Source organism: Astatotilapia calliptera, chromosome 11 (genome assembly GCF_964374335.1).
Source record: "Astatotilapia calliptera chromosome 11, fAstCal68.1, whole genome shotgun sequence".
Lineage (NCBI taxonomy): Eukaryota > Metazoa > Chordata > Actinopteri > Cichliformes > Cichlidae > Astatotilapia > Astatotilapia calliptera.
In genome coordinates this window covers 21,111,738-21,137,917 of record NC_137432.1, presented here as the reverse complement: position 1 = coordinate 21,137,917, position 26,180 = coordinate 21,111,738, and the positions used below count along the sequence as shown (strand labels likewise).

The window sequence follows — 26,180 nt, the reverse complement described above, 5'->3', positions numbered from 1 at the left end:
CCAGTGAAGCATTAATTACTTGTGCTGAGCTGGCACTCCATCATGGGAAGTTTTGGGTTGCCATGGAAACTACCACTGCTGTTTATTTTGCTCACTGCTGCCACCCCCTCTCGTGCTTTCTATTTCTGGCTAGATTTCCTTCGCTAGTTGTCTATAAAAGAGGAGGGAAAAAACCCAGTGATTGATAGGCAGTTGATTATTTAAAGAGTCATAATCTGAGACAAATGATTGACAAAAATCACTGAGAGGCTTTCATCTTTTGTCTCACATTTTTATTTATTTATTTATTTATTCACAACAATAAAGAGAAAACTGCTGAGGACTTCTGAGGTAAGCCGAGCTGTTGGAACCCACACATGCACTCAAGGCCACAGGGTGGTTTTCTTTTTGGGGAAAAAAGAAGATATTTTAAGCAATGTTGTTAACGCCTTTCTGACAGCTTCAGTGTTTTCAGTAGTTTGCTGTTTTCTGCTGTTATAATGGTTATGCTAGAGTTCTTTCTGTGGCACTTACATCAATGAGACACCAAATTTTTACTCTTGCAATTTTATGAGAAAAGATAAAAGAACATTTTTGAAAATCAGGAAGCAGCTCCACTGAAGAGGAAAACGCATTCAGATTGAGTATGACACAAGAAGACATTAGTTTGACATAAATGAGGAAAAACAAGAGTTTTTTTGACACGGTCAGCAGGAATAAATTATTGTTTATCACTGCTTGGGCTCTGACTAATCCCCAACACAGTTACCCTTGACTTCTTATCTCTCAGTAAATGTAATGAGTTTGCACCATTTTTTAATTGAAAACATGACAGTGGCCATAAATTGCTCCATGTTGAACAATGGAACAAGGGTTCCTGCTCTAGGTGTGCAGAAAATGAACTGGCTACACTGTACAGCCAACAAAGTCGAAACTCTGGAGGACATAATGGAGCATTTTAATTCATCCACCTGCTGTTCTGACCTTGACGCCATTGTTTCTTGAATTATTAATTTAATACAGACCCATTATTAAATCCTCTGGCTGAAATGTGACCAAAAGGGCATTTGCATTTCTGGAGGCAAGTTATTCAAAATAGCTTTCTCAACATGTTTTCCTAAAGGAAAATGCAAATGCCCTTTTGGTCACATTTCAGCCAGAGTGATTGAAAATGACACTGAGAATGCTGTTTGGCTGTTTAAAAAAAAATATTGACATAAAACATCTTTTATGGTACTGATTGGTCCTAATATCGTCTTTGCGCATACCGTTGGATCATATTCATGTTGAATGAAATGAGGAAAGTGCAGATGCATATGTGAGAGGTTCTAGCCATAAACTTATCTTCTTTTTGGTCCTGCTGTTTGTAAGGAGCAGCCAATCAAGTAACAAAGTTGGCCTAAAGGCAGGATAAAGGGAGATAACATGACCATGGAGCTGGGGATGGGTATAATCCCTACCATTTAGGTGAGAAAAACTTCTGGGCAGACTGGAAAACTGACAGATATTATCTTTCACAGTCCTGAAATCTAAGCAGACTACTACAACATTTTGGAGTTTTCCAGGTTTTAATGCTTTCATTGGTAAAAATCTTATCTGAGAATAATTTTAATCACAGCTTTGCATGACACGCTCAAGCTCTATTATCTCGAAGAAAGACATTAAAGGTCACGTATCCTGCCAAGAGGAGCTCATTCGTGGTTTCATTTTCAGGAGTAACTATTTTAATACTTTAATACCCCAAGAGTGTAACACAGCATTAGCTTATGCTAAAGTGCTGCTGTATATTAATGTAATGTTAATAAGCAGGGGTGGCTGTGGCTCAGGTGGTAGATCAGCTACTGATTGGAAGGTTGGTGGTTCGATCCTTTGCTTCCCCAGTCTGCATGTCAAGTATCCTTGAGCGAGATACTAACCCCAAGTTGCTCTCTGATGTGTTCATCAGAGTGTGAATGTAGATTAGTTTGCACTTGTGTTTAGAACTGGGTGTGAATGAGGCATGTTGTATACAGTGCTTTGAGTACTCTGGGAGAGTAGAAAAGCGCTATATAAGAATCAGTCCATTTACCATTTAAGCAGTCTTGGCTCTAAACACATTTCTCATGAAGAATAAACCTAGTATCGAGAGCTCTTAGGTCATTATGGAGTCTGAAGCAAACAAACAGAAGCTTTTTTAACTGCACACGCATGAAATCACCTCCATGATTATTCACATCTGATCTAATTATAGCAGCTTCAGTCCCAATGAAAATCTTTATTCTTCTTCTGTGGTTTTGATTGATGAGTTTCTTTGTTCTACTGTTACTTTGTTTCTTGTTGCAATTTGAGGCTGTTATTATCAATAATAGCTTCACTGAAACAGTATTGCCACTCTGTTTCTGGCCTGCTGTTATTTTATTTTTCCCCTTTAGATGAGAAATATTTGGCATATCACTTAAATATACAAAAGAATTAGCCCATCAACCATATCAACAACAGACTTTGGTCTATCAGGTATCTTAGAACTAGATTACTTGAGCATTATAAAGTACAAAAGCTCAAAAGAGTGTGATACTTGATCATCACAGTATAACACAAAGTCACCTCAACTTAAGCAATATCAGTCCATTCAGAATGGAGGCATAAACCACTGTAAGCCAGGTGAACAAGACGACCCTCCTGAAAATTGATGGTTTTGCAGGTGGTGGCTACGGGTCATTGCTATCTCCTTATCCCCCCTGACTGATTTTACTCCAGTTTTGCTTGTTGCAAGTGTCCACTGCATGTCGTATGATATTGTACCTGCAGCCCATTCAAGTTACAGCTAAACCAACTCCTTGCAAGAAGGTTTTCTGTATCTCCCAGCAGAGTCTGAAGAGAGATACCAGGAGAATGGCTGTTACACAAGGATAGGGCCTTAGGAGGGAATCAGCCTGGCAACAGGACTTGTATCTGCGCCTTTGTAGGAGGAGGAACAGGAGGAGTGCTCCTAGAGCCCTACAAAATGACCCCAACAGAATACTCATGTGCATGTTCCTCATCTAACTATCAGAGTGAGCCGCTATAAGCATAGCTTGAGGTCCCAAAATCCTTTGCTCAAAGATTAACACCATCTATTACCCACTTAGTCTTTGTAAGGCACTTTGAATTGGCTTTTTAAATGATGCTGTCTTAATGAGAGATGAAGATGGAGGGCAGAAGCAGATGTTTTAGTGGCCCTTGGGGCAAATATCTCCTTCCTGATTCCTGTTGGATCAAATCAGAGCAGGAGGCAGAGGGTGTAATCAGCAGTATACTTTCAGGATTCATTTCTGCGCATTCGATTCTCTGTGTTCCAGGTTTCTCTTTCCACTGTCTGTTTTGTTTTCCATTTGATTTATCCATTTCACTCTTGTTTTTGCAGTACCGCTTCTTTCCTTTAAGGTTGGGGGCAGCACTGAGAGATCAGCAGAAATGTGCTGACATCATCTCCAAAGATCCAGTCATAGCTTGGATGGGCGTGAAGGGAAGGGTGGGGGACCAGGGAGGAGAGGAGGGAGAGAGATACACGGAGGATGGAAGATGCGAGGAAGAGGAGGAGGAAGGAAAGCAGGAACTGGGCATCAAGAGAGAATACTGCAGCTCCCTCTCAGATTCTACACACACACACACACACACACCACGCACACACCGATGAACTGGATCATGAGGCTCTGAAGCACACGCCCACAACAGCAGCATCACTGTGCTGCACCACAGAGAGAGACCAGCCTATACTCCCATCTCTGACTCTCCCTCTTTCATTCTCTGTTTGCCTCATTCTCTTTCACACACAAACACACACACACACACACATAGAGGCAGACACGTGCTGCAGGGAAGATCTGAGTGTTGGGTCGCTGAGCATTCATATCCCCCTCCCCTTCTTCTTCTTTCTCACTCTCACTCTCTCTCCTCGTTCACCTTGTCTGTTCTGGCTGTATGGTTTATCGTTGCGTCAGAGTCAAAGACAGCCAGCGAGAAGCATGCCGGGGGAGAGCACTCACAGATCCGTGCCCAGCGACAAGCATCCAGGGCAGGAACCTGAGGAAACAGGGCTCCCTGGACCAGGTAGGACCACTGGGCTTGAGCACTGGGAAAGGAGAGGGTTTCCATTGATACTAATTGAGACAGAGACCAGGGCGTAATCGAGAAGAAAGGCTCAAGACTGTGTTGAGCAAGTAGTATTTAACAGATAGGATAGGAAGGACTGAAGTATTAGCAGGAAGAAAAGCAAAGGTAAAGGATTATTTGACAAGCACTAACTGCTCAAAAGTACCTGGGAGATCTCACTTTAGACCTGGGTGATTTCTGTGTGTCTGACATGTGCAGGCTGAGTAAGCTGTGATTCAGTTGCATGTTTGCTTCCTCGGTAAACTGCATGTTGCCTCTCCTTCCCCCTTGCAGCTATTAGCAGCCTCCCAAGAGATTCCACCCCTAGACATCAACTCTTACCTCGTCTCCTTTTACTCCCCATTACAGAATCCAAATTAGCAATCTGTTCCTTTCAGCTACCACAGTATTGTATGTACCGACTAATTTCATTGTGTAACTGCCCCCCCCCCCCCCCCCAGCATCCAGCCTCAGTCCTCATCGGATTCCCAGTGCTCTTACCCCCACCCTAAATCTGGCCCCCGTAGTCTCTATCACTCCTCCCACTGCCCCATGTTCATGCCACATCCGCATCCCCATCTCTACATCAGTTTTATGCAAGCTGTAAGTGCAGAGCAGTGTGGCGTAGCTCCTCCCTACCCCCCAGCTTCAACAGGAACATGACACAGCAGCATGGCAGAGCACAGTTTAACACAAAAACACAACCTCACAGGTACAAGAGCTTTCATTATTTTTGTTGTTTATTGTTTACTATATAAGATCATTAAATATGGTTATAGGTTATAGTGAAAGTTTTACCTTAAACTTTATAATCATTCTATTGTATTATATTATACATTATATTGTTATATATTATAATTATAAATTACTTTGATCTTATTAGAGTATAGATAGATAGATAGATAGATAGATAGATAGATAGATAGATAGATAGATAGATAGATAGATAGATAGATAGATAGATAGATAGATAGATAGATAGATAGATAGATAGATAGATAGATAGATAGATAGATAGATAGATAGATAGATAGATAGATAGATCAGAGACTCGCTCTTGGGGGTGGCAAATCCAGCACTGCATCCACTGTGACGCAGCTTTAGTCTGCTCAACTGCGGCCTGTTCTTCATACAGCAAGCTAGGTGCTCAGATTAACTGCATTCCCTGAGACCAGGCTCCAAGGCCAGGCAGTCGTATTATGTCACTGACTTATTTAGCAGCCTAGCCAAACAGTTTTTATGTACTTCCTATGATTGTCACTAAAGCACGATAGAGCATTTCTAGATGTGTTTTCAAGGTATATATTGCTTGATTTTCTTGAACTCAGATATGCTGTTGAAAACCAGTGCTATATTAGCCTTTGTCACCGTAGCATAGTGAGGTTTTGTTGAGCTCCTGCAGGAGAAGACAATCAGAATCAGCCTGTTTATGTTCCGTTGAGACTAGGCTGTGCTGTAGCAGAAGAGTTGTCTTTTGTGTATTATGTATTGTGCATCTCTCTGACCTAACAGCAGCTTTTAGTCTATGTGGCGTGACTCAGCACACACACAAACACACCTTCATCTTAATATTGGAGCAGTGATCGGGAAGAGCTTCTAAGTGCTGATGCTTGCATCTGCCACCTCCCCAGGGAGGGCAGGACAGTAGCGAGGGAGGAGAAGAAAAGAGCATGTGCTTAGTTACTACTACGCCCTGCTAGATACATCTGCGTACAAAGCAGAGCCAAAGCGAGGATCAGCTAGGAAAAGGCTAAGGAGTAATATAAGGGAGTGATAGAAAGAATGAGCTACATAACAGTAAGTGAATGTGATATCTATGCTCCATGGAGAACAAAACACGTGCATGTGTCAGTGAGGGTGTATATGTGGCTGGCACTGAGTTGAGCCACTTGTGTGTTGTAATGACCAATCAGCATGTGAATTGAGGTCACCCTACAAATGGCCCAGTTAAATGAGGTTTCTGTTCTCGGTGTGTGGATGACAAAGAGCTTAGAGCATATCTTCTGAGGGATATTTTGAAAAAAGTACAATTTTGCATTGTAGTAATCAAAGAGCATCAAAGAACTGATTTAAGATGACAAATAGAATTTTAAATTTTTTTTATCTTCTTGCTTTTTACTTTCTTACTCATACCCAAGACTTCCTCTACTCCCTCTTGATTCATTTCCTTCATTCAGCCTGACATTTCATCTCAGTGATTTCTCCATTCCCAATGACAGGTGAGGATACAAAATGATAACAAGGTCCAGAAGGACAAGAGGACAGAGAACGCTGTAATAGAATAACAGCTTATTTTGCCTCTGGCTAATTGTGCTAATTGTGAAAGAGACGTGCAGAGGTAAAGATTCTTGTGTATGTGAAGAAACATTGTTTCTGACTTCCATCTATAGAGACCAAGCTTTTGGAGGATTGCCGCACGCATTACAAAAATAATAATAATAAATACATTAAAACAGTCTTGTTTTAAGTCTCAGTACTCTTTTTTTTCTACTGAAAGCCATTTGCTGTGTCATGAGAGCTGAGGGGTATTTGTTTACTGACTGGCATTTTGGTGTAATTTTCTTTTGCTCTTTCTGAACTAATGTGTGGGCTAAGATAAGTGAAACTCAAACACAGAAATCTAAAGTCTAATATTATACAATAAAAGAGGCATGACTTTCCACATCACGTCTAGTGCCGTGGTACTAAGGTGATTTAGTCAGCTTGCTTATATGATATTTTTGTTAATTCCTCAGAGTTCAAATGTATTAATATCCGAACTCTTAACCTCCTAGGACCTGGTGTCCACATATGTGGACATCACATTTTGGGTTATTTAGACCAAAATATTCAATTTTGCTCAACAAGGGTCTGATATCCACTTATGAGGACATTATACTTCTACTGTGCTATTGAAATTTTAAACAAATATCCGTATATGCGTCAAATATCAAAGAGAAATCAAAAATGCATGTCGTGGAAGAGTTCGGGTCATAGGAGGTTAATATTTGTTTTGATCTTTTTTTCTTTTACTTATGAAGTTGATTTATTTTCATTTCTCTTTTTCAGACATGACCAGACACCCATCTACTGACTCCACACCAAGTGACAGTGGTTCATCCCCGAGTGACAGTGGTTCTAGTCCCTCTCCCAGTACTCCACAAAAGCTGCTCCCAGCATGCACTTCTCCATTTGGACCACGACTATTTCATGTGTCCCCTAGCTCTTCTGGTACCCCAAGACCTCAACCTGAAGGCTCCGATCATCGCAACAACAGCACACCCAGACTGTCTGGAAAATTAGGTGGCCATGGACCATGTGGCCGCCATGTCCCTGTTAAGATGGAGCGAATCAAGGTGCGTGTCTTGTGTGTGCGTGCATGTATGTGTGTTTGATCATGTTGTAGCTTCATAGCACTTAGGATACCATTATGAACATTTGTAATTGTGTATGTAAAATGTTTTATTCCCAGGTCTTAACTGGTTCTGAGGTGGAGAGTGACTACCAGGAGCCACAAACTATTGATACAAGGGTGGTGATGGGTGAAGAAACACTGCTGAAAACAACAGAGATCAAGAAAGGGAATCCCTTTACTGCCCCAAGTGATCAGGCTGTACCTTTACCAGATATTCAAAGCTTTTCAGATCCTCAGGCACAGGCAAAAGAGACTCAGTTGGAAACAAGAAAAGAGGAAAATCAATCCCCAAAACAGGAGGCTCAGCAAAAAGACCGTGCAGACCCCTCAGCGACTCTCCCTATGCCTTTTCACAACCCCCTGCTCCCTCCCTCTACCTCCCCAGGGTCACTCACGACAGATGACAGCTTGATGGAGAAAAAAGAAGAGTGTCAAAGCCTCTCTCAAGATGAAGTGCCTTCCCACTCTTTTTCTGAGCCTTCCTGTCCAGTTGCTTTGTCCTTTTCTGAGCCAGTCTGTGCTGTTGACCCACTACGAGTGGGTGTCCCCTCATGTCTTGACCCTGACCTTTACTACACTGCTCCTTCTACCCCAATTAAAATGGCATCTCGCTCTTCACACCTGAAACATCATTCATATCCTGGCTCCCCTGTCTCTCCACTGTCCCCTGGTTCTCCCTCTGACAGTGAGGACCTCTGTTCCCCTCTCACTTCTCCTTCTGGCTCTTACATCACAGCAGAGGGAGGCAGCTGGACCTCCTCTTACACATCTTCCACCTCCCCCTCCACATCTCCAAATCCACTCCTCACAGAAGAAACACAGGAGGCTCCTGCTTGTTTTGTGGGGTCCTTGTCTGAAATTGGAGATGAAGTTGGGGAGGAAAAGGGAAGAATAGTTCCAGAACGCGAGGAAGAAAGGGCAGGGGACTTCTGTCTGTACCATGAGGGGGATTTTGCTTTGAATTCCCCAACAGGTATAACAGACACAGTCATAGTTGAGGAGGAAGAAATTTTAAAAGGGGACGAGGTCAGTGTTTCTAGAGAAAGCTGTCGCCCCTGCTGGGTAACTGAGGACACATCCCCTCTGAGGAGCAGTAGCAGTAGTGACTCCCAGGAGGATGGAGGGGGTTATGAAAGTTCACTCTGCCCTCTAGATGAGGACAGTATAGAAAGAGCTGAGTCGTCTAGACCTATCCAGTCGGGACTGAGACTGCAACTTGAGGCATGCGTATCAGAGGAACATTATGGACAGATGGATGTCCACCAAGAGCCTCCTTCAACCGCCTTGACTCCTGACACAGAGAACATGACCATGGCCTCATCAAGCCTTAGCCCTGACTCACCTGTCCTCTCCCTGGATGCCTTCTTTCCTGGAGCGTTTGATAGGCTTGGTCCCAGTTCCTTCATACTATCCCAGGCAGCCTGTGCTGATGATATACCAGAGGAGGAGAGGATGATCCCTGCCTCCCTCATCTCCTTTCCCCTTCACACCAGCCTTATCTTTAAGGCTGATTCAATGGAAATCACTCTCTTCCCCACTGAAGAAGAGAATGAAATAGAAGTTAATGACAGAAACGAAGAAAAGGACGTTGATGCCTATGCAGCGGGAGAAGAGGAGGCAGATGTAGAAGATGACGATGAAGACGAAGAGGATGACGATTATGATTATGATGATGATTTTGATGGTAATGCTAATGGTGCTGTCAGCTGTGATGAATATGAGAAAACTAATAAAGATGATGGCAGTGATGACCGTAAAGAGTCAGGCGAGGAAGCTAAGGTGGAAGTGAAAGTGGTAGAAGAGGACGAAGAGGAGGAGGAGGAAGAAGAAGAAGATGAGGACGACGATGATGAATGTCATAGCAGAGCAGTGGAGGATCCCACAGATGAGGATAGCTCAGCATCCTTCCTTCATTCTCTTTCAGAAACTTCTCTTAATGAGGGGTTGGATGAGTCTTTTTGTTTCCAAGACGATACAGAGGAGTCATCAGATTCTGCCTCCTACAACGGGGAGGAAGACGAACGTCTGTACAGCACTGAGAGGCATGCACAATCATTAGAGCCCACATCAGCAGATGGACCTGATCCAGGTCAAATACAATCAGAACCTGAACGGGCAACTGTCAGTGACACAGTACAAAATGAACCTTTGCCCTCACAGCAGAGCATGGATGAACTAGCGGATCGCTGCAAAACCACCTGTCTGTCTGAAGCCACTGCCCACCCTAAAGGAAACAATGTAGATCCCAGTCCTGTGGATGCATGTAAAATCCCTGAGACCCAATCAGACCCTGAACTAGAATCTACCAGCGAAACAGGCAAAACAGCGAAACAAGCAAGCACAGACAAACCACTGGATCACCAGAAACTATCCTGTCCTGCAGAAGCGAATTCTTCTCTGTCAGACTCCGACGACCCGAATAAGAGTGCAAATGAGAGTGAAATGACTTATCTTGATTTTTTCTCCAATCCTCTTGAGGGGCCTAAGCCCAGTCCCTTTTTTAACCCTTCCTCCACTCCTGATACCAGCCATGTGTCACCTTCTTTTGCAACAGAGTCCCACATGTCCCACATTCCTCCCTCTGCTACTTCTGTGCAGGAAACAACAGACCAGAACATTTCAGTTTTTCCAGAAGAAGATCACCAGGGCAAAGATGTTGATTTCAAATTGCCCAGTAATAGTGGCACAGTGGAAAAAGAACCAGAAAGAGACTCTTTGAAATTACACAGTGATAACTCAGTAACTGAGCCCATAAATGGGCCAGAAAGAGATTCTTTCAAATTGCTCATCAAGCCTCGCCACTATCACTCTGAAAGCCAAAGGACTGTGGGAGCAAGTAGACGTGTGTTGTCAAAGTCTTTCTGCAGTAAATATGATGTGCCTGTAGGGGCAGAGGCCATGTGCAGAACCAGTATTCACAGTGAGTCTGATATTGACCTTGACCAGAAGAATGGGAATGCTTCAGCAGAGTCAGTGAGTGTGGAGTGTAGAATCAGTGATTCTGGTCCGTCTCTGAACAATGTCATTGCTACTAATGACTTGAATAAAGGTGTTCCTCTTCTATCTTGTCCTAAAGACCCTAGTCCCAATCCCAGTAATATCCCTGTTTCGACCTCTCCAGAAGTCATATCAGAACTAGCTGACAATCTGGCCCTAACACCTGAACACTGCCCTGGTGACTCTTCCCAGGAGAACCTAAGGGAAAACACCCTCAGTACTGATGAGGGAGTACTGGGAGCTGTTGGTTCCCCACACTCACCTTTTGCCATCTCTCCAAAAAGGGAAAATTCAGAAATGGACACAAGCAGAGAGATGGGTTCTGTAGCAGGGGCATGGTGTGACACCAGGGTGGGAATGGGGTTCAGTCTTGGATTAGGAGCAGAGGCTGAGTTTGGTGTCTGGGGAGCAGGGGAATCTCTATCATTGTCTCTGGGGAAGAGGTATGAGTTAGAGGCGGAAAGTTTGCTCATGTGTGATGCAGAAGGCCAAAGCAAGCAGACGGCCATGGTTTCTAACATGAACAGTGAAGAATGCAGAAATTATGATAATGTTCTCGGGTCTATGCTAGATGAAGACGATAACAACAGTTTGCATGGAGAGAAGCGCCAAACAGATACCGAAGAACTGGTTGGAGAGGGAGTTTCTGAGTCCAACTTGGCACGCTGTAAGTCCACTGAGGAGATTTCAGTAGAAGGAGGGGGAGAAGACGGGAACGCCAGCTTCCTGGAGGATGATATCAGTAATCTAAATCCACACAATGACGGCGATAACACAGAAACACAAATACAAAACACTTGGAAGAATTGTAACAATAACAGTGAGTCTGCATTTGGCTCTGCTCATGGGAGTCTCAATGCTCTGTCAGAGGAAGTCAGACACCAGAGTGTGAGTGTCAGTATTAGAGACTCTGTCTCTAATATTCCACTTGAGGAGATGCCACCTCAGGTTTCGGACATGATTCCTGATGGAGACAGGAAATCAACAGATAGTTTGATAAACCAGACACCAGAAACAACACAGACACCATTCCCCGAGAAAGGTGGCTCCAGCATCTCTGTGCCATTAACTGAAACTCACTCAGATGCAGCTGCAACAAACAAACACTTTGATTTAAAAAATGAAACCAACTTAAGAAGTCATACAGGCCCAGAGTGTCAGACAATCACTCCAGAGAGTGACACATCATTTTCTTTGGTACAGGGCTCCTTTGGATCATTCACTCCTAAATGCAAATCCAATGATTCCAAACCAAGTAAAGCTTGTCAAGAAAAGGTCAATACTGGTTCTTTGTCAGAAACAGAGATAATGGAGTCTCAGACAGAAAGCCAAAGAAAATGTGATGGCAGTCCCCTCATGGACAAAGTTGTCGATGAACCAAAGACTAAAGATGCCTTTAGAGAACAACAGCATGTTGTTTATAACTCAGGGGAAGACAATGAAGAAGACAAAGTGGAAGAGAAAGCAAAAGAGAGAGGTGCAAAAAAAGATAAGAAGAAGAAACAGGAAAGGAAATCCCGTTCTGCACAAAATGACTCAGAGCACTTTCCCTGTGACAGCCCCAAGGAGGGACATTGCACAGATACATCATTTGATGCAAAGAAAGGAAGGAGAGGAAGGCAGAAACAGAGGGCACCTCTGACAGACAGTCAAGGTGCCTCTAGCCCCGAATCTGTTGTTGATCCAGAGAAACCTGCTGTTCTTTTAAATAACACACCAGGGGTACGGTCAAAGGGGAATGCAGAAACATCCAAATCTAAGACAGGACATAATGCAAGCAACAAGTTTTCATCACTGGATTGTCAACAGAAGACGCCTGGGACAGACAAGGTTGAATCTGGTTCACAGCTCCAGGTAGAAAACAATCCGAGTCCTGATGTCTCTACCACACACACAACAGACAACCTAAATATTGTTGTGGCGATGAACCAAGACGTACAGCAGGAAGTTCTTGATAATAGACCGCTACCTGATAATCAGAGAGGACTTACAGTGGACATTAATGATAACAACATAGATATTACCCACAATACCATACCATACTCTCTGAATCCACTTTGCTACTCAGCATCTCCTGTTTCCTCTTCCTCTTCCTCCTGCTCTCTACCTTGTGCCTCAACAGACCCAGAGCATGATCTTTCCACACCAGTGCAGGAATCCCAACCTGACCTCTCAGCCCAACAACGGCAAGAACCTTCACTGTTCACGTGCCACACCACCCCTGTCCGTTTGTCAACCTCCCCTACAACACAGAACACCCCTAATTCCCAGTTCCTTCCTACCACTAACCTCCAAGAGATCACTGATGTCCTCAGTACATCAACTGTGTCTGCCACAACTGTCTCTTCACCCTTATTCTCCACTGCCATGCCATTAAGTCTGTTTCAGTCTGCCCAGGAGTCATCTTTACCCGAGCTGGGGAATTTAGATGCAGTCTGTATTCCAGACTCTAGTTCCCATCCCCAGTCTCAGTCATACTCCCAGTCTCATGCTAACGCAAGAGTACAGTCTCACAAACAAGTCAGTCAAGGTCACACATGGAGCACACAAGACAGGTGCAAAGGTGAGTAAAGTCATGATTACCTCAAACCAAACATTCCCTCTCTAATCCAAACATTTGAGTTAGCGAGTTTGTCAAAGAAAAGGTAAACACTTCCTAACACTGTTATCATAAAAGCTGTGATAATCATTGTGTGTTTTGTAAGGTCCTAGTTTGGCTGAGGAAGAGACAGACAGTGAGGGCGATGGAGGTAAAACATCCCAGCCCAAAGGAGTTCAAGGAAGCAGAAATGGATCACTACAGAAAAACTCTGGTTCAGCCAATCAAAGGGAAATTCAGCCCTTCTCTACCCACCAACTTACAGGCAGGCGGCCCAGCTGTCCTATGAAACACAGCCACAACATTTGTGAAGAGACTGACCTATCATTCCAGAGCAATTGTAAGTGGTTTCATACCTCCTCTGGGGCACTGAAATCCCCCAAAATTTCTTTAGCTATGTGTTATACAACCCACCCTTCTCTCTTTCTCTTTCTCTTTCTCTTTCTCTTTGATTCTCTCTTTGAGGTTATGCAACGTGATAACGCTCTCTCCATCTTACATTTATAAGTTTACTGACAGAGAGGATATTTTAAACTGTTTCAAAGTTTGTAACCTAAATTATGGATGAAGTGTTATTACCCAGCAAGGAAAGTGCACTTATCAATGTGTGCCAGCATTCTGTCATTTTCATGTTTATTCAGGCTGGAGTTGAGCACACTGCTACGTTGTGTTACATACTATTGTGAAGCCACATTGCAAAAGACGTGAATATCACATAGTGATTTTTTATTATATTTTTAATCAACATAAGCTAATTAAAGTCTCTGGTACGGATTAGATATCTGATATAGATTATTCATGTACATAATTGGTACATAATTAATCTATCTATCATTAAAATAGGCTAATTATGTACTAATTAGGAAGATCATTCGATAGATAGACAAATTATTTTTACTCTAGTTTTCCTATGGACTTATTTTATATATGTGTGCTTTGAATTTGTTTTTGTGAAGGTTCAGTGCTGGCTTCATGTAATGAGTCTGAGAGTGAGGGTTCAGTTCCTGAGCTGGAAGAACTGGAACCACTGAGACCATCAGAGCCACAGGTGAGTTTGTCTATGGGATTTTAAAGGTGACCATCTTTCCATATATATGTATATGTATAGTATATAGTATATAGTATATATACATATATATATATAGTATATATATTTTACACAATGTACTTCTGGCCAAGCATGTTGTTTAACATGTTGTTCAACTAGCAATGCATTTTAAACTCATAAAATCTAATATTCATCAGATGTTAGCCTTTTTGCTATTTAGCCAGTAGCAGTGGCAGCCCTGATTTCCAGCTACTCTTTAAGGCAAACTTTAATCAAAATGTTGCTGCTATTGCAAAAAGCAAAAAAACAAAACAAAACAGAAGCATCATGAGTTATATTTAGGTATATTAGCATAAACATATTAGCAACATTTGCATATTAAAAGCATAATGGATTATTTCATAAACTTAACTGTTTTTTCTCTAGTCTATCTCCTCTGCGGATGAAGGGTTAAACAGGCCAAAGCAGAGCCGTAGTGAAAAGAAGGCCCGCAAGGTTGGACTACTATATGCTACTACATAAACTTAATAAGTGGTCAAATATAATGTTAAAAGTGATACGATTCTTTTTCTTTCATTTCAATCCCTAATTCTTGTTTTCTCTATTGTGCATTTAGGCCATGTCTAAGCTGGGTTTGAAGCCAGTCCACGGTGTGACCAGAATCACTATTAGGAAGTCCAAGAGCATCTTGTTTGTCATCAGCAGACCAGATGTATTCAAAAGCCCCGTATCAGACATTTATATTGTGTTCGGAGAGGCAAAGGTGAGTACTGTTTGTCTATTTGGTTACTCAAGTTTCAGCTTTCAGTTTTAGCTTACTTATCCGGTCCTTTTCTCTCCTCAGATTGAGGACCTGTCTCAGCAGGCTCACAAAGCAGCCGCAGAGAAATTCAAGGTGCCTGTGACCTCTTCTCCCTTAGCCCCACCTGTCCCACCCAGCCTCACCATCAAGGAGGAGAGTGAAGAGGAAGAAGAAGAGGTATTTTCTGAACTATTGTTTCTGAATACCTATTTCAACAACCGTTAAAACGTATGTTCTGAAATCTCTCTTTATCCTTGCTTCTTTCTTTCTTTCTATACATCAGGTGGATGAGGGAGGCCTTGAGCAGAGAGACATTGAGCTGGTGATGGCTCAGGCCAATGTGTCACGAGCCAAAGCCGTCCGTGCGCTGAAACACAACAAGAATGACATTGTGAATGCTATCATGGTGAGAAACGATGAGGCTGAAGGCGGGAAAGAGAGGGGAAGACAGAGAGTGTGGAGGGAGGGCAGATGGTGAATAAAATAATGAGTCACAGCCAGTGAGCAGGGAGGGGGTGAGATGAAAGAGCAGAGGACAAATGACAAGTAGAATTTCTCCCCAGTAACTGAATAACCTCCACTGTTCTGTAGGTCATCAGTACAGTCTCATGGCCACTAGATGGCAGCAAGTGCTCTCATAAGAACTGGAGCTGTTCAAGTGACGCAGATGTTTTGTTTCTTGATGCAGGATAAAATACTATTAAGATAACTGGGAAATGAAGCCTCACATAATGAGTATCCCTTTTAATTATATACAAAGAGAGATATGTTCCACAGTGGCACATCTTTTTCATTGGGTAGAAGTGAAGATAGTATTTTTGTTGTTTTCATTTATCTTGAATTCAATTTTCCACCTTTTCTCTTTCTCACCTTCACTTTTCTCCCCTGCATTTCCACAGGAGCTGACCATGTGAGCGGTGAAGACGATTCAACTCCTGACCCCTTTATTCCAGCCTATAAAGCCTAAACACCTGACTCTTCTATATCGCTGCTACTATATGTTGCATCCCCAATATCTGCTAAATAAAGTCTGTTCCAACGTGGGCTCTGACTGGACCCTGAAACTGATCTTACTGAAAAGATTAGTCTTTCACATTCATTAAATCAAACATGCTATATTGATCCTTTACGCCAACTTTCACTTCAGGAGAAGTTGAAAATATTTAAATGAAAGAAGAGGCGAAATGTTTCTGATTGGTTATCGGAAGCAAAATCTGTGCTATTCGATTCCATGCTAGAGTTATGTCCTTAATTTATTGGACAAAAACATCATTCTTGCAGTTTTGCATCTGTACACCACCACAGGGGATTTTAAATCAAACAATTTTAAATCCCATGTTTGAAAAGCTCAAAAATAATGAGAAAAATCGAGTGGAAAACAGTTTCATAGCCAGTTGAGGCTCAGTCTCTTGTAATTTCATTACAAATGAAGCAGGAATGAAGCAGTGTTTTATAGCATTTTACTGTAATTTAAAAATATGAAGTTAAACGATATCAGTGCAAGTGAGGAAGGTCGTCAGTTGGCTGAAAAACCAAATCCACCAAGTGACTAAATCAACAATTTGTTAGATTATTAAAAAGAAAGAATGCGCTGACCAGCTAAGCAACAGCAAAGAGTCTGACAGATCACAGACGACAAGTAAATGATTGCAGAATTATTTCCATGGTTAAGAAAAACCACTTCACAGAATTTAACTAAGGCAAGAATTATATTGAAAAGGTTTATTGCCAAAGTCTATAATCAAGAGATGCCGTCACAAATGCAGAAAATATGAATACAGACATTTTACAACAAGGTGCAAAAGACCAGTTACAAGCAAGAACAAGAAATCCAAATTATACTTTTCCAGAAAACAGGTGAAAGAGGATTCATTAGCTGGGCCCACATCCTCAGTTTAGGTTTTGCAGCGTTATTTAGTAGATAAAGGTGAATAAAGGCACATGAACTAATGAAAAGTGAAGAAGTGAAGGAATTGAAAAAAGGGCAAGGAGGGTGGGGCATGGAAATAAGAACGAACAGCCCTTAGAACTGGGGGTGTCATATATAGATAAGACCCAGAAGGGGCATGTTTGGAGTCGTGGTCCTGCTCCTGGAATTCAGATATTTTATCTCCAATATATAGTACTAGAATGGTGGAAGAAATAAGTATGAAGAAGGAAAGAAACAGCTCATGATCCAAAGCGTACCACATCATCTGTCAAATATGGATATAATGCCTGTTTATTGATGATGTGACTGCTTTTTTTTTTTTTTTTTTTTACTTTTTGTGTCCCGTTTGGATCTTTAGCCATCAGAATTGTTGTCTTGAGGCCAAGAAAGATGCCAAGCGATTTATTTTACCAAGTGGATCATCATGGCCTTGCCATATTGGTCCATTTGATTGACCTTTATTATAATTATGAATTTATTTTATTTTCAGTTGCTACAAACGGGACAGACATGACTGGGGGATAGGACAGGGAGAAAGAATGAAAGAAAGAGAGGGAGAGAAAGAAAACCAAAGGGGAGAAGAGATGGTGAGAAGGGGGGGGGGGGGGGGGAGAAAAAAAAAAAAAGAAAAACAAACAAAACACCTGGATCACCTGTATGGAGAAAAAAAACAGAAGAGAATGATGATGTGACTGCTGATAGAAGCAGCAGGATGAACTGTGCAGTGTACAGGGCTGTACTCTGACTGACCCAGACAAAGCGATTAGGTAAGAAGCAAAAGCAAACAGCAAAGGCAGCCCAAGAAGCAAACAAATGGGATGTTCTGTAAAAAGTCAGTTGCCTAATCTTAGTTCAGCAGAGCAGCCTTTCAGTTATTGAAGATAAAACTTAATGCAGAAAGACCCACAAAGAAGTAAAGGCTCAGAAGAACAGAGCATTTATTGACTTTCATTTGGTCTAGATATCAGGCAGTCATTGGGCGCAAACAATATTTATCCAAATATTAAAAACCATGTTAATGTTAATTGATTTGAGCCTATGAAAATGAGTGAGGTGGATGTATAAAAATGTCAGTAATTCCAAAATAGTTAATGCAGTTTTTTTCTAAAATCCCTTGAATTACAGCTGAAAGTCTGCACGCATACATATTTATGATCAGTCAATTTCCAATGCGCTGTGGTCATGTACAAAGGCAAAACTGCAAAAAACTGTCTTGTCTTGTGGCCTAAATGTGTGAGATAAATGAAGACTGTATAAAATATGCTTGGCACAATATATTGTATATCGATGACCTTTATTTAACTGGCCGCAGGTTGTATCTTAAACAAACATTACAAGTAATTGTTTTAATGTTTTTGGAAGGCAATCTTAAGTGTATGTGACCTAAACTGAAAATTCACCCTCACAACTTACATATAACAATGCCACAAAAAAGAAAAAAAAAAAACAATCACAGAGAGATGCCAAATGATTTTTTTTATTGTACAAAAGTGGTTAAAATACAAGGCATAGATGAGGAAATGCTGGGTCTGTTTTGACAAGTAGAGGCAAGAGCACAATGACTGATCACTGGTTAATCATTTAAACTTAAACACAACTATAAAAAAAATAAGGGAAAATAATACGTACTATGTATATGTGTCACTGACACTAAAGTGCAGTGTTCTGTTGCATAACATTTTTGGTACAAATATCTACTTGCTAGTGTGGGTGATCTACCTACATTTGACATTTACTGGGTGCTTTGTTAAAAAAAAAAAAAGCCTGCACACTGATCCAGATGAATCATCAAATTACAAGCAATGACCACTGTTAATGAGTATTGCCTGTTCCTTTGACTGAATTAACTCCCACATGTAAAAGCAGCATCAAAAGCAGATGTGAAGGACAGTATGTCTGTTTCAGTCTGTGATCGTATTAAAAGGAAAATGATGCCATAGGGGTGGAAAAACCCCAACAACTATAAAATAAGATTAGTCACCATGGTCAGTGGAAATGTACTGTTAGCAAACATCAAACAGTGGTAAATCTTTCATTATGAACACACACAGTTCCTTCCAAAATATAAACATAGGACTTAAAGCCTGCTTTGTATCATCAAAATTCATCCAAAATTGTAGTACAGCAAAAAGTGGTTATCACCTCAATGTGCTCCACAGCAGTTCGAGCAGCAACTTCTCTTCTGGAAAACTGAATAAATACCTTTTCTGGCCCGAGTCAGGCCAGGAGATCAATATCTCTTTAAGAGCTGCTTTTGGCTGGGAGGACATTATTCTCAAAGTGTCCCTGGTTGGTGATGTTCCCTGCTGGGTAGTATCTGGCCACCACAAAGGAAGAACCATCTGATGCAATGGCTTTACCGACACCCAGCTGTTTAGTGCTCTTCCACACCATTGCTGTGAAATGGCCTAGGCGACATATAAAAGGAGAAATGATGAATAGAAAGAAATTAGAAAGGCAAAATCTGGACCACGTAAGAGAGAGAGAAACGTGCTTTTACTGTAGTGAACAGTTGAGGCTAAGTTCACACGCTCTTCAGTTTATCCAAATATTTGCAGACACAGGAATTTTAATTCCTCTCTCATTCATCGCTTCGAAATCTCTCCTCTTGCCTCGACCGCTTTAGTCCTTTCTTAAGGGAACTTTGCATGACTCAGTGTGAATCACTGCGATGGCCTACTAGTGATCTGCTTCATGTGTGATTAAGTTACACCAGCTCATGTACACTGGTGTCTGAGGCTATGGGAAACCATCTGGAGGAATTAAGGCACAGTGGATGTGACATGCAGGGTTAGAAGTGATGCATAGGATTGTAATTTCCCCTCAGTTTCTCCTTGGCTGGTCACAGTCAAGCAGTTGCACGTTGTCTGAGGTGTGACATCAGCACAAGAATAACAACAACCTTCTCCATGCCTGAATAAATGTGACACTGAGAGGGAGAAGCTGACATCGAGTAAACAAAAAAACGACAAAGAAACAGAGAAAACAACAAACTGGAAAAAAAGAAGATGAAAAAAGACAGTTAGAGATAGATGTGCATGAATCTCACCGGTGCCAGAGGAGAAACCGGGACGGTTGAAGTTGTACTGTTTCACTTCATCATACCAGCGGTCTGCCACATCCTTACCTGCACATGCAAACAACTGGCTTGAACTTAAAGGAAAATCAAATTAGCCTTGTGTCACACAGTAAGCAGAAAGCACTCTACAAATCCTCCTTAAGCTCCTGCTTACAGTGCTGCACTTTTTGTCACGCTGTGCCTCACTGTGTGTGTATCTTGTGAAATACACCGGTCTGTGCTGACATATTTCTGCACTGAGTCATAGTATCTGAAGTGGAAGGGAAATGGATCCCAGCTGTTCACTTGCAGGGTTTGGCAGACACCACAGAGGATCTAATTTAGGCATCACAGGCTAAAATAATGCATCTGTGGAAGAAGGTGTCTTATTAGATTTTCCTGCCACATTCTCACAGAAACCTACATGTACAGGACATCTGAATTACTGTAAAGTTTAGACAAATTCAAATGCAGAAAATAACCTGTCTGGTCATACGAGGCCCAAGCCAGGTTTTCGCCACAGCTCCCTCTACTGGACTCCACGCTGTGTTTTAGGATCCGTGTGCTGGCCAGACTTTCAGCATAACTGTAAAGAGAGACAAAGAAAATTGTACAGTGTACTGCTTGAGTTAATTCCCATTTATACTTTGGGTGATGCATGTGTGGATGCACACTTTAAAAAGTCCAAGTCTTCATCAGTAAATTGAAGAGCTAGGAAAAAAGGAAAGAAATTTCGCTTGTCATGTCAGAGACTTCTTCAGTTCTAAAAACAAACAGTGAACAGTCTCCAGATATTTTGGAGATGGCCGTTGTCAGGCAAGGTGTGAGTGGGGGTTGAAGCACCTGGTAAGGGATCTCAAGACTGGACTATCAGTCTCTTCCTAGGTGCTTCGACCCCCCCCACTCAAAATATCTGCAATACTCCAGCTTTTGCTTTAAAAACTGAAGGAGCCTGTTGGATGAAAGGTCTTAGACGAGATGTTTTCTTCTTAAATAAGTCTAGTTTCTTTCTTTTTGAAAAGCTCAAAGGACTACCTGGATGATTGGGAACTTATACAGACATATTTCATCAAGAATAATTTCAAGAGCTTTCACATTTTTAAAGCTTGCTGCAATATCCTGCTCTCCACTTCTACAAGAAACAGAACAACAACCTTAAACCTGTGGGGCAGAAACAGAAACCATTTCCTCTGTAAACAATCTGGGTTAGCCCAACCCTTGGATCATTTCAAGGGGTCAAAATAAATTTTCATAGACTAATTTGATGTTGTAAAGTCATAAAGTTAACTCACTACAAACATATAGGAGTAACTGCTGTCCTATGAACTTTGTAGTGATATAATTCAGGAGTAGTGTCCAGATTATTCTAATTTATAATCAATTCCAAGGTAGTTTCTACAGTTTTCACATGTTAGCATAGCTGTTCATATAGGTGTGCAGTGGCCTGATTGACCCACACAATGTGCTGTGGATCCAGAATACATGTTAAATTCTTCCTTGTCGAGGTCATTTGGGGTTTTTGGATGAAAAGAAAAACATATGTTGTGGAAGCAGTGAGATCTGTTATCCATTTTGGCTGAACTGTGCTTTAAACTTAGTTTATTTATGTTTTTCATACACAAATCATGTCCAAGACACACAGCGTGTAAGAGCTGTGTGCCCAGTCAGTTTACACAAAGAGTGAGACAGACCCCATTCGTCGAGTTCCAGTGAACTGAGTTTTCCATGCAAGCATCAGATTATCTCAAAATTCCAATACTGATATTGGAATACTGATAGATATTACAGTTAAGTTCATACATGGCTTTTAAAATAATACTGTCATTTTAATTGTGCTTCAAATGTTCCTGTGAGGGATCACACAACTGAAGAGGTTTTTAGCGCCATGTTATTGTTGCTTTGCACCATCACACATGTTCAAGAAAATGGAGAAAGACTTTTATGACAGCTGCCTCGGTCCTTCCTGACAGCGGTGGACAAGCTGACATACTCGAGAGATTTAACTCTCTTGTGGAGCTTCTCTAAGAGTCTAGTGGAAATGAAGCTTTATTCAAACTTCATTTGAATAAAATGCTAATGCAGCTGCAATTAGTGACAACAAATTGTCAACAAAACCTGTAATCACAATGAAAACAAACCAAACACCCAAGATATATTTTTTATAATTTGTGGTTATTGCATCTGACAGGCTACGCTGGAACTGTCACTGTTATCTGGAGCAGTTTGACAGTGACTAGTATGTGCAGTCCTTGCTAATTAGGTTTCTAATTTGATCTGTTTGTGCATTAACCCACCGGGCAGCCTCTTTGCTCAACTTGCTGCTCAACTTTAGCGGAGGAGCCTGGTGCTTCATCCTGTAGTCGTTGTGGCACCGCAGCACCTCCTCAGCAAACTGCTTTGAGGCTGGGAGACAAACAGGACAGACAGGAAGACTAAGTCAGCCTCTGACAAAACAGACGTAATGATGCAACATGAAGACTCGGGGAAGGTTGTAGAATACAAACTCAAGCTGAAACCTACAGCCTGAGTGACCTCAGATAGCGAGTACCAACTTGGTGACAGGTGATGAAGTAGAAAACATCATCTGGATCAGCCCCCTCCCCCATACCACCACCACCACCACTGGTGCCTATCACTCATGGGGCTTTTCATGAGTCTCACAGTCTCTTGAGCACTCACACAATAGGCACATTGAAACAGCCCCGCAGAAACAACAAGGCTGAGAGAAAGCATGCAGCACCACTATTAATCTTACCTTACAATTTAGTGCCATCAAAGAGGACAGTAAATTAATAACGGAAAAGGACATCGGACAGAAATTAGATTTAGACTTCTGTATGTGGTCTGTTCTAATTTTAAAAGAGCATTGCCCACAAATGCAGACAGTAAACAAACATGGCTCTTGTACAGCTACATGGGGACAAAGTTCAGCCAACAATAAACATCAAAAGCTTCAGGGTGTAATATCTGCTTACCTGATTTTCCCATGTTGCTGACACAGGAAGCCTTCAAGTAAGATCAGGAACAAGCTTAGAGCAAACTAGAAGCAGCCTCTCCTCTGTGCTGTTTTCAGACTCAACTCTCTCACTGTTACTTTCTCTTTCTTAAGTGCAGTGTAATGCTGGCACTCTGACAGTGCTTCTAATGCATTTATTTCTTGGTTTTTCCTGTCTCATTCTACCGTGAACTCACATAAACTTTTGCAGTCTTCCCCTTTAGCTCTATCGGGATGTAACAATTATTGCTCAACTATTCCTCTTTTTCATTTGTCCCTCCTTTGGCCACACACCATACTATCTGCATGCCCTACTTCTTCCTTTCTGGCCTAGAGAAGCACACACCCAAGCAGGGGAGCCCCTGCAGTCACTGGTGACATCATCTCTGTGAGACACATGCCCATATATGGCTCTGAACTCCTAATATTCAGGAAAACATTGCCCCTGGTAGCCCTGTACTTCTTTTCTCACAATCTACATGTTCATGATGAAGAATTAAGCTAAATAGTGTGCACTAAGGACAATAAATGTCTTTCACTTTCACTACTGGGAACTCGTTTAATACCCCGAGGATCAATATGTTCCATTGTTATTCCCAGTGCACCCAAATGAAAATGAGCGATTCCTTAATTCCCTCCCTGGATTGAAATTAGTAACTGACAAATTTCCCCTTGAAACAAAGTGATTCAATATTCATCATGCTACAGAAAAGCTGCAGAGCTTTTGCTATGTTACCCACCACACTTTATCCATGTCTTCTACCAAAGATATTTGTCATTTCAAAATAAATAATAAAAGCAGGGCTGGCTTGCAGCAAAACCTCACATAGAATTACCTCATATTTTATCACACATCTGTCTGACTCTGCTTTGGAAATCGTGTCTGGAGTATTTTCTTCATGTTACAGCTTGTGTAAAGAATACTTTAGAAAACAAAACACTCTTACAGCTTTCTTACTGCCATCAATAGGATTTCATTGTGTCAGCACCAAAGTGCTCTGAGGAAACTGCTTAATGTTTAAAAGCAGATGATGCAGAGTCTTTACTGGCTAATTTCCCAGTTGTTCAGCCACAGTTTGCTGGGCTTGAATAAATCAAGGCCAATGAGGACACGCAGCACGGAATATGAATGCACGTAGGATCAAGATATTTAAACGTCTTGCAAATATGCAGATATTTTAAAGACTGATGGATGCACGCCATAAAATCTTGACAGTCTATTTATAATGACATAAATACAAAACTAATCATGTCTTCAGCTGTATTTTGCATTTGGCAGTAATGCTGACATGCTCAACAACTGAACAGAATAAACAGTTGTATATTTCGTGAGCCTACTGCTGTGCTAGTGTTATCGTGTAGTTTAGAGGACCGCTGTAAAACCTCTCAGACTTAAAAGGATTTATATTTGACTACGTAGGGCAGCGGTTTACACACTTGCCTAACAAGTGAAAGATCCCTGTTTTGATCCCAGACGGATACACAAATCCCTTTGGGGTTGTGTCAGGAAGGACATCTGGTGTAAAAATCTGCTAAATCAAATATGTTGAACTACCTGCAGAGGCGACCCCTTGTGAATAAGGGGGTAGATGAAAGTAGCTCTGTACTGAGGCTATGCTCTCTGCAACGGTTTGTAATTTTTGCTGTTCTGGCAACTGATGCAGCAGTTCATGCCGTGAATACAATACATGGTAATCCCAAAGACAACTTCGTAAATGAGTCAGCTGAATGTTAATTTGCAGTATAGGCTTCAGGTGTTGGTCTCTAATGAGATGCAATGAAAACGAAATGATTCAGCATTTAAAAATGTGAAATTTGGAAAAGTGGGGAAAATGGGTCCTTGTTTTGTCAGACGACGTATGTGCTGTTCTCTGGGCCAAAAATTCAAGAACAAATCCAGAAATGGTGGTTAAATAAGTGTGAGACATAGCTAAAGTTAGTTATATATCCTACTGAGGCAATCATCCACTCATCTTTAATAAATGAAAATAAGACTTTACTGACAAACTCTGTGATGCTTTGAATTGTAATTATTTCATTTGCCACAAGGTGGGTCTGTTAGCAAAGGTACTCAGTGTGGCCATTAGTCACACTAAGTGCAACTAATGGCATCCTGGTTTCATAATACGAGTGGACATGATGGGATTCATGTGAAAAGTCAAGCCACTTGATTTCTCATTAGCTGGATAGTGCTATCTTAACAAATAGATTTCCTCCCTGCTACCATCTGCAGAGTGATGGGACTGGACAGCTGGAAGAAGACATTTACGTAGTGCTCTCGACACGCCGGAACTTTACAGCAATATATCTTAATTCGTACTAATTGAGATAGTTGTTGAGTGTGTAATATCAAAGAGTATACGCAGTGCGAAAGTGTGTGTTTGTATGCATGTGGTAACAGGGATAGCACAATTTATAAGGAGAGCCCCTTTTAGAGGGACAGTACAGACATTGATCCATGCAGATATTAGATCATTTATCTCTGCACACTGTCCTTATCTGCTGTAGATATTGCTTGGCTCTCCTCCCTGTCAGCTGTGACATCGTTCCTTAACTTCTCTCCCCATCCCTATCTCTTTCTCCAGGTCTCGTATCCCGGACCACCACACCGTCAACCTGTAATTTTCTTTTTTTTTTTCCACTTGAAACCTCCGAGGAATCTTCCCGCAGGTCTTGTCCTAAAGAGAAGAGAAAACCAAATTCTTTCCTGAACAGAACAGGTTTTCCACTCCTGTCATGACTGCAGTGGATGTGGATTTATGAGAACAGAAATATGAAATAACTCATACTGGGGCTGTAAGTGCACTTAGTTTCATATAATTCCTCTTTAGCGGTCCCAGGAGGAAGGTGAGGACTTTTTAATAACTCCTTCCATTCACCTCCATCCTTATTAAGGGGTCTAGTTGAGTGAAAATGGAGACATCTACTGAGGGGGTGTTGAGAGGATTGATCTCGGCTGAGAAAAAAAAAAAAAAGAAAGTGAGGGGGCTGCACTTTTTTTTTCCAGGCAGTTGTTGGATTCTCTCTCTCCAGAGCTCCGCTCCAGAATTTGACACATGAAGAAGTCTTTTATGGTGTCATTAGTGCAACTGTTCCATGGAGGACAAATGATTCTGTGGGTTAAGAGGAGTTAATCACCTGCCAGTCAAACCTCATCAAGCCGCCTCTACGGATGAGGCGCTATACAAATCTCATCATATTTATGGAGCCTCAATTAAGCCGATACAGGCAAGGAGACACATGCATAAAGAAGAGAGTGACAGGGGTA

General features: G+C 41.7%; 2 protein-coding genes across 2 annotated transcripts; one reads left to right on the top strand and one right to left on the bottom strand.

The window, feature by feature from the left end:
- Nucleotides 1-2,930: 2,930 nt before the first annotated feature.
- nacad (NAC alpha domain containing) lies at nt 2,931-15,973 on the top strand. The gene is made up of 10 exons (XM_026185373.2): nt 2,931-4,047; nt 7,138-7,424; nt 7,541-13,043; nt 13,186-13,419; nt 14,036-14,127; nt 14,554-14,622; nt 14,744-14,890; nt 14,972-15,106; nt 15,213-15,335; nt 15,829-15,973. Exons 1-10 carry the CDS (start codon nt 3,513-3,515, stop codon nt 15,841-15,843), a joined length of 7,140 nt encoding a protein of 2,379 aa, XP_026041158.2. The 5' UTR covers nt 2,931-3,512; the 3' UTR covers nt 15,844-15,973.
- Nucleotides 15,974-18,320: 2,347 nt separating this feature from the next.
- glipr2l (GLI pathogenesis-related 2, like) lies at nt 18,321-23,262 on the bottom strand. Its single transcript, XM_026185743.2, has 5 exons — nt 22,893-23,262; nt 22,212-22,320; nt 20,400-20,503; nt 19,909-19,986; nt 18,321-19,267 (listed from the first exon to the last, which is right to left on the bottom strand). Exons 1-5 carry the CDS (start codon nt 22,903-22,905, stop codon nt 19,101-19,103), a joined length of 471 nt encoding a protein of 156 aa, XP_026041528.1. The 5' UTR covers nt 22,906-23,262; the 3' UTR covers nt 18,321-19,100.
- Between the last annotated feature and the right edge of the window lie 2,918 nt (nt 23,263-26,180).